Here is a 9,496-nt window from a genome sequence, read left to right as displayed (position 1 = left end):
GAATATTTGAGGAGGCAGAGGAAGGATATTCATTATGTGGTCTGTTTCTCTTGTAGTAAAGAACAGTCTTATTGACAAAAATACAGCTTGAGGGTGAAGGAAAAGATTGCTGAGTCTGAGCAAGGTTCAATCTTGATTATTTGTCTGCCTCAGCTACACTAATTGCCAGTCTAACAGCATGGTTCCCTCCTTGGGATGAACATGCATGGAGTTGTTTGTGGATTCAGATATTCCAGAAGCATCCAGGCTTTAGCAGCCAGTTTCTGCCCTGTAAAATGTAAGGTTTATATTATTGAAACTTGGAGGAAAGGACCATTGTGTCTCTGTGTATATATTTGTGCATATATTTATAGTCATTAGATTCACTTAAACTGCCTTTCAGGAAAGCACTTTTGTCTCCCAAGCATCCATCTTGCATTCTGCAAGATAATCAGAAGTTGGGTGTCTGCAGTGGACTAAATTTACTGGTGGATAGGAAGATTGGTCCCACTCCTGGCACAGCTGGTCCCTGTTTTGGCTGTCCTTTGTACCATGTTCTTACATGGGAACACATAATCAGGTTGTGTGTTTCATGCTAAAATTGACTTTCCTCTTGATATGTCGTTACTTCCTCTTTTTTGGACATATCTTAAGCAATGTCTATGTAAGTGAAGAGTAATGCTGGCTGAAACCTGTTAAAAACTTAACCACACCCACTGAGTCATGCCATAGGAATTTGCCTAGGAGGCTAATCTCAAAATGTGTTTTGGGCTTTCTGGTAAGAAAGGAAGCAGCTGTCCTCCACCCAATAAATAGGGGAGCAAAGAGAGGGAGTATGACTTAAAATAACCATAGTGATGTATATTTTTTCCTTTGATGCATCAGAATATTTTGAAACTTCCTTTTCCCTTAAAGGTATCTGTTCTCCTGTAAGAAGGTAAATTAGTTTCATAAGTCTCCAGTGAGTTAAGTTATAAAATACCACATTCTTCCTTGTCAGGCTTTTGATGAAAGCAAGTGGTATAATTTTTTTATTTTAATGTATAAACCAAAGGCAGCCTTTTTCTCTGACCCTAACAGAAAAAGAAGCGCAGCAGAACTGAAGAAAACTTCAGTTTTCTGCCAATGGCTTCCATCATCACCATGATAATAGATACCTTATGGCATTTTTAGCCCTGCACTGTCTGGTGTTGCAAAAGCCAATCTGTGGTGACTAAGACATGGTGTTCTGCTTGGCTGCTTATCAAAGTGGCTGTACTTACAAGCAAATTTAATCTGAGTGTACTTGTAGCAGTTGTACTGTACCTTAATCCTCCTCTTCCTCTGGGATTAATGTTTAAAATTCCTGACAGAACCAAAGACTGCTGCTGTAGGAACTACTATGAACATTTAAACACAGTAACTTCAGTTAAAGTTTCTGTCAAATCCTACATGATTATTAAGTACCTGCATTTTGTGTTGGCATCAGAAGAGCTTCTGAGGCGTTCTGCTCTGCTCACTTCCCTACAACACACCTTACAGTTCTTTTGGCTTTTTGCTTGCCTTCTGTTTCTTGATCTTGGACTTTGGGTATGTTCTTGTTTATAGGTGCTGCATGCAGTGAAGGTGTGGGTGAAGTTTTGATTCTAATGACTAGGCAGAGTGAATGAGTTATGATGCAAAGGGAATAACCTCACAGAGATGTAAAATAATGATCATCACAGCCTATTGTCAAACTTCAGATATCTAGTCTTCAATGTACATGAAATGTAAAAATAGCATAATAATAGTAAAAAATTTTTAAATACCAATAAATAATTGCTTCCAATAAAAAATTCATGTGGAAGATAAAAATCAAAGCAGTAAGTGTGGGAAGTGCAGTTCTGTATTAGTATTTCAAAAGTCTGATCAAAGCCTAAGCTACAAGTAATGAAGGATGGAAATAAATGTTAAACAAACGGGGCAATTTCAACTTTGTCCTTCTGCGGCAGCATTTTTAGGTGTGGGAAAGTAGAGTTTGTTTAACCAGCTTGCTAAATAACAGCCTGAGCCATTGCTAGAGAACTAGAATACTTTGAATTTGTGTTGTAAAGTCTGTAGGGACACTTATAATTCAGGGTCTTACTGTGCTAAGAGCTTACTGATTTCATGTTTCTTTCTGAAGCATGCCTATCTGCTTTACTAGTGAAAAATAACCTTTTATGCATGTAACTTGCAAGATCTGGTTTAAGTCTATTATTTGGGGAAAAAATTATATCTGGATGTAGAAAATTCAACTGTATAAAGGATGAAAAATTTATTTCATTCAGAATATCCTTATTGTTGGAAGTAGGTGTATACAACTTGATAAGAGGCTCTCTCTTTTTTGGTAGTCCAGTTTCAGTTGCAGCAATGATTTATGATGAAAAGAATATTAATCTTCCTAGCTGCAAACTCTTGCACTGGTATCCTTGCTGTTGTTCTCTACAGAAAGAAATCGAAGATGAATATGCTGCTAGACTGACTTAGCATGAGGCCAGCTGCTCCCATGGTGCATATCAATTGTAAGCTTGGGCAAATAAAGAAATCTCTTAGTAAAGAAGACAAACTGGAACACAGAGAACACAAACAATGAGTAGGAGAAAAATTGTTTGTTGAGTCAAACGGAAATTTTTCTGGCAAAAATTAAACACGTGGGAAGAAAAAAATGGGCTTCATTTGAGTCAGTCCAGAATTTTAAGTGAAATATCATTAACGCAGTTTTTGAAGAGAGGAAGCTTGTATATTCTTGTTAGTTCCTTAAAATGAGTTTTTTCAGACCACAAGCCAGTAGTTTTAGACAAATTCGTCAAAGCACTGAAATTAGGTTTTACAGTGTTAAGAAAATAAACATGTTTATTTTTTTTTCCTTTAACCTCACTGAATTCAGCATCTCTGTACGAATAGTTTTCGGTCCTGCTAAATAATTGGTTTTGGTAAACATCGACTGGAGAAACTCCGCAATTCTAACAAGGGACATTTGCATTTCTGCTAAGGAGAAATACAAGTTTAAAACATAAATGTATTTATGTTTAAATTAACATGATTATTGGTCTTCTGAAGCACTTCTGAAGTGCCAAGGCAAACTGAAATGCTCTTCTACATTCTTACTGCCTTTAGGTTGTTTGTGACCACAGAAGTCACACAGCCTGCCTACCCTTAACAGTGTACACAGTGTGTTCTTGTGTAGGCTGTCATCAAGAGACATACATCTTCTTTTGTGACTTGTTCTCTGAAAGAAAGCCTTCGTTTCTCTTGCATCTTTTTTTTTTTTTGCCTGCTTATATGTTTTTTTTGGCATAGCACATCTACTTTCGGCTTCTAAACTGAGCTGTTTCACAGGTTAACCTTTCTTGGCTTTAGCACCCACTTGGAGAAGTGAAGATACTGGGTTGATGGCCTCTGTTCCCGTTAGTGCCTGGCAGATTTGGTAAGTGCCCCCTCTGTCTTTTACCTACTTCAGAACCACGTGTTCACTGGCGATTCAATAATTAACTCCTTGTTTGCCCATGGAGCCTGTTCACCCTGCACTAAACCAAGTGCAGGGCCACTGTGCATTGATTGGTGCGTTTGAATGAGAGAGATCTCTCATAGGGCATTATTAGCAAGCAATTCCACAATTGTACGACTTTTTCTTCTCTGTACTAGCTCTCTGTCTGTCACCAGTTGTGAAAGCTGATGGCAGGCATCAGGATATGACTGCCTGCCTGCTGGCACTTAGGGTATTTTTTTTGATGAAGTAGAAACAAGTTTGTTGTGGATCCTAATTTGTTTGAAGCAAGTTACATATCACCACTTTACATCTCTTTAAAGATCTGTTCGTGACTGCTCAGAATCAGCCTAGGCTATTTCACCCAGCCTAGGTGGAAAACTGGCGCTGCCAGTTAATTTTACTGGTCAGCTTTTAGAGCAAGACTGCAAGTATACCCTTAGTATGTTTTCACATGGAGCATAACAAGAAATCAGGACCATAATTACTGGGTGTCAGAATAGACAATAATCTTGCCCACTTGGAAGATACAGACCTGCTCTTAGTGTTAAAAGATATTTCCTAGGCTTCTCTTTCCATACCCGATTTTCATTTGGCATTTCAGAATCAGTACATCCCAAAGGTACTGCTTTATTTTGGGAATAGCCTTGTTCATTCTGCTGCAGAGATTGTCTTGCCAGCCTGCACTGGACCCATATTCTGCCATGCATGGTTTTTATCCACATGATTTTTTTATGTTGTTGACTTGTAATTTACACTTGAACATGTCAGTAAGCAGTGAAGATAAAATACGAAGTTTGCAGCATGTGCAGTGTTGTGAAGTAGAAAAAAAGATCGCAGCTAAATGTATGAATAACCAATAAACTTGCATTGTCTTGGAAGATTCCAGCCTGAAAGAATACATTCTGTAGTCACTTCTCATGGACTAATAGTAATAGCTTGCAGGCAGCCAACACTAATTTTAAAAAAATTATATGTATGTATTACACTTTTACAACATCAGAAAAGATATAATAACAAATATTAGAAATTAATGATCAGGTGGAAGGGAACAATATCTTTGGATTATTAATAATGATTTTCAGAACACTGAAACTTCATAAAGCCTAGAGGATGTGATGTGATGTGATGTGATGGAATAGCTTAAAAAAAAGAAAAAAGAAAAAAAACCTAAGGCTGATGCAGATGATTTCAGGCAAGTCAATTTTACATTGATACTTAAAATGTGAGGAGAAAATAAGCAAGCAGCCAGTATTGGATTTCTTGTTCTTAAAGGATTAAAGAAGGGTAACAAATGGCAGTCAATGTAGTTTAATGGAAAGTATCTCTAGTTCAATTGATACTGATCTTTAAAACTATCAATATGATCAGCCACACTTATGAAAGAAATTCTTACCTTTAGAGTAATGCTGCATAATTCGTTGACTAAGAAATTTCAAAAATACAGCTCCCAAATTCCTCAAAATGGATAAAAGAGAAGTAACCAATTGACGTCAGCTTTGATGATTCCCAGCTAACACACAAAGCAGAGGGTGTTAATCACGTAATCTGGGTATTAATTTTTAGCCTGCAATATTTTAGCTTTTTATTAAAAGGAAAAATTCTTAGAAGCCTACTTATAATGGATATTTTTAATGCAAACACTTAGTTCATAAAACAGAATCACAGGAAGATTTGTTTAAAGAAATACACCATGATGTTGGTAGTCATGTGCTGTCTAAGTGAGCACAATTGTTCTCAGGTTTATGCACCGAATGATCCTGATGTTTGGTAGTGAGCATTTAGCTGTTGGTCTTCATCAATTTTTTTTTTTTTTGAGCCATCTCCCCTAGTTCTTTCAAGTCCTTATGGTACCATATAGTTTGGATAGAATTAACCAAGCTGCCAGTTAGGCCATTCTGCTGTTAAAAAATATATCAAACCTGGAGTTGATCAGGTTTTCTTTTGAAGTAGTCCAAAATGAAATGTCCTTTTTCTCTAGTTCTGGACTGGAATTGTTTTGATTTGGGGTTTAGGTAATTTTTTCATTAAAATATTTGGAAAACGTTATTGAAAATATTGGTTTCATTTTTTCTTGTGTTGGCCACAACAAAAATAGATAGGATTTCTTCTTTTTCTAGTAATTGAGTGTGTGGGAAACATGATCAACAATTTACTTGTTGTTTTGACCAGCTTCTTAGTACTGGCAAAAACAGGGAAACATTTTTGGTACTGCAGTTGACATTGGTAATTATCTTATCAAAAGGTATTTTCCTAATGATTTCTTGTTAGATAAATGCCAACAGACCTAGTCAAGACTAGGTTAGAAGTCTCCTGTCTAACCTGGTAGCTGCCACTGAGATGCCCACTGGTTACCTATTACCTGAGGTATTTGGGAGTGTAGTGGGAATCAAGCTGAAGCTGGCAACGTTTGGAAGGGCGGCTGCCTTACTGTTCTGAGCATGCAGTGCATGGTGATCTGAACGAGACTGTAGCTCTGCACCCAGTGCTACTCCCTGTGCTTAATCCTTCAGTATTTTGCTTTTAACCTGGGAATGATTTCTGAGGAGGTGTAACATCAACCTGGGAAATTTGCATCAGTGCCAGCCATGTGCTGGATTTCTGTTTTCTGGGAAGATAGAAAATATGCCCCTCTTCTTCCTAACCACATAAGTCAAACATCCTGTAATTGAAGTAATCTAAATAATCTTCTGCCTCTGATATCCTGCTGCCTCAGTACACAATGACCCAAGCACCTAGTAGTGCTGAAGCTGCTTCTCCTTGGTGCATGTCTCTTGCTGGAGGTGGTGTGGAGGAGGGGAAGGAAGATAGTTTAAACAGTTTTTTATCTCTATTGGATCCCTGTCAGTAAGGGGAGGCGGAGGTGAAGAGCAATGACCTGAGCATAGCAAATGTTGTTACCCTGTTGCATCATAATTATTTCATTTCTGAGAGGAAGTTAGAAGCAACAACAGCAATAAAAGCAGTGGTTTCTGCCTTGTCTTCCAGAGCAGCTTTAACAGGCATCTCTACCATGACTCTGCACTGCTTGCAGATTTTTCTCTTGCTTCTGCTTGGTTCATGGTGGCCAGACTCAGAGCAGCATGTGGCAGGAGCTGTGAAGGTCAGAGAGCACTATATAGCTGCACAGATCACCAGCTGGACCTACAAACCACAACCTGAGGAAAAGTCCAGGTAACAAAGTACAGGATAAAAGGATGAAATTAGTCCTCCTTTGGGACTGACAAGTGGTTTTTGTCTCTCATCTCTTGTGGAATTGCAGAGACCAGGAGGACTTTGGAGCACAATCTCTTGATTTCAGAGGAACTTGGTTGACCTTAAACAGTATGATCTGAACTATAGCCAGTGACATATTAAAAGCTCCTTTTCATTTGCTGCATTAGTGGATAGAATTATTTTTATGCTTTCAGAGCACTTCTGTTAAATAAGCTCCAGGACTTGCTTTTGTCATTTTTGCATAGCTTAATGTTGGTTGCTTGGGGTTTTTTAATGTGTTTATTTTAGGTACATGGATGTTGAGCAGTGTTGAGCCATGGTTTGGTAAGATCTCAAAAACTTTAGGACTTTAGAATTTGCTGAAGGAATAATTATGTTCCCGTTTTGATGCTATCACTTTCACTTAAATCAGAGCCAGATGAACTTTGGAACTAGTACCATTTCTGAGTTGTTCAGAGCTTTTGTGAAGTGTACACTCTGATGAGTAAAGGTGGTAAGATCAAGCATTTCTCTGCTTTATTAAGTGAAAATACTGATATTATTTTTTTTAAATAGCATTGCACAGTGGCCAGCCTACCTGCATCCACCAATCAAGAATATAAAATACGTTATTTTTATTACTACTACTGTCCTTAGCATTATAAACACTGCAAGAGCAATGCTACAGATTTCAGAACATGGATGTAATTTCGAGTTGTCCTTAAATTAGGGGGGAGAACTACTAAAAATGAAACATTAATTTAAAATTACTTGTCCTCCTACATTAAAAGGATTTTTTTATACTGCTGCTTTTTATATGTATATATAGGTGGATGACTTTTTTTTTTTTGGTGATTATTTTTTTCTGAACATGTATTGCATTTCAGGATAATATGGAAAAGATACTTCCAGTTCAGATTATGACTTTCTAACTTTTTTTTTCCAAGATCTAATTATAGCAAAGTTCCTTGGTTTTAAAACCCCCTTGACAATTTAATAGAACTGGTATAAGCATAATGTCAAACTGGCAAGACAGAAGAAAATAGGATTTAAAGGTAGGGACATGAAGCCAGCTGCCATTTAAGTATTGACCTGGACATGTGAATTTACTAGTTAAAGCTTCATTCTCTTCTACACTGTGTGCATCAATGTAAACATCAACTGCTGTTTGGGTAAATTCACATTGTGGATGGAGTGTTTTCATGCAGTAGAGACTCACAAGACTGTCTGAAACCTCAGCTGAAGATAACCCAGCAGTATTTTATATTCAATGTCTATTGGGTTACTTTGCCTAAGTATTTAGAGCCAGCCACATCCCAGATGGGACTAATGAATTTTATAGAGCTTATAGAAATTTAACTAAAACCCAAAACAAACAAGCAAAAAAACCCAACAAAACCACAAACTTAACCTCAAAAAACCAGAAAAACAAAAGACTTTACAACACAAATACACTTACTGAGGAAGAGTTAATGGCTTGATGGCTTGGATCCGAAAGGTATTGGGGTATGTAACTTGTGCTGATTTCAGTAGAAGCTGCATGTCGATATGCAGTATAACAATCTGTTTCTTTGGTGCTTTTATTTATAAATAACTTGAGAGGTTGAAAGGAAAATGGATTCTTCCCAAGCTGTTTCCTTAATTGTGACTAGAAAAGGACACCTTATTTCTCTGAGTGTTAGTTTTATCTTTGCAGAGGTTTGTTACTATATACAAATGCTATTTATTTATAAGGCACTTCAGGATAAAGTGAATATGTATTATCTGTGCATCTTGCGGTGTTGCTGCTGCAATCCCTGGAAGTTCTGTAACTCAACCTGCTTGTGTAGTGTGATGTTTCTGAAGTGTTAGTGTGCTAGGTATTTTATTCATCCTCGCTATAAAATTGGCACTGCTAAATTTCCTCTTCTATCCTACAGTCTTACGTGCATATTCTCATGAGCCTTGCCACATTAGGGCAGCTCTTGTCAATGAACATTATGGATCCCATCCTTTTCCCCTTAAAGAGTTACACAAAATTTTATCAATGACTTTAAGAAGGGGGGAATTAATTGAAGCACCAATTGCTTCTGCCTGACTCTGCTGTGGTGAGAGAGGGGTGCAGAGGAATTTACAAGAGATCTCTTCCAAAAGAGATCTCCCCCTTATGGGCTCTGGATGTCACTGAAGTGGGTTCTCTCTGCTCAGCCTCCCCATGCTTGAGCAGGCCATCAGCTCCTCACTGTGAAATGTGCCTGGAAGGGCATTACAAAGAGAGCAAGTGGAATTACTGTTGGATTCAGTCATCATACATACTATAGTAAATCAACCAATAAATGTGAAGGGCTGTTACCCTTTCAGCCCTCTTCTCATCATTGTTTCCATTGCAGAAGTGTCGTTTGCTGGTTTCCTTCTGCTTGCCTAAATATTTTCTAAGAAAACATTGTGTGGTCTCCTGGGTGTCAAATTGTTTGTGTAACAAGACTCAGGGCACTTTGCAGTGGAAAGTGTCCTTAGTCTTGTTTCTCATTTTCTAGCTTTCTGTGACATCCTTGGTTGTTGTCAGAGAGCAGCTTTGTTCTTGCCTTCAGAGTCATTCCTGTGACAGGAGCTTGCTGTTAATGCTGTTTTAAAACCCTTCTGGTGAGTCTTAAAGTTCAACCATAGGGCTGAATAAACAGAAATTCAGGTTTCTTTTCCTCTATTTTGTCAGATGCTTTCCAGGTTAAATATGGTTGAGACATCTTCCTCTGTGTCTTGGACAAAACAAAGGCATCTTTATACTTTTATAGAATCAAAAGGACCCATAAAAACCACCTGTAAAATCATCGGTGAACTATTCTAGGTATGGATATT

The 9,496-nt window shown here is 37.8% G+C and overlaps 1 protein-coding gene across 1 annotated transcript in view; it reads left to right on the top strand.

The window, feature by feature from the left end:
• The first annotated feature begins 6,376 nt into the window (after positions 1-6,376).
• The window catches only part of F5 (coagulation factor V), a 34,267-nt gene continuing 31,147 nt past the window's right edge, over positions 6,377-9,496 (top strand). The window contains exon 1 of the mRNA XM_064721724.1: positions 6,377-6,640. Within this exon, the coding sequence (XP_064577794.1) occupies positions 6,480-6,640 (161 nt within the window). The 5' untranslated portion in view covers positions 6,377-6,479. The remainder of the gene's footprint in view (positions 6,641-9,496) is intronic.

Source organism: Zonotrichia leucophrys, chromosome 1 (assembly GCF_028769735.1).
Source record: "Zonotrichia leucophrys gambelii isolate GWCS_2022_RI chromosome 1, RI_Zleu_2.0, whole genome shotgun sequence".
Taxonomy (NCBI): domain Eukaryota; kingdom Metazoa; phylum Chordata; class Aves; order Passeriformes; family Passerellidae; genus Zonotrichia; species Zonotrichia leucophrys.
Note: the sequence above shows the minus strand (reverse complement) of the source record. Positions and strands in the feature narration are given on the sequence as shown.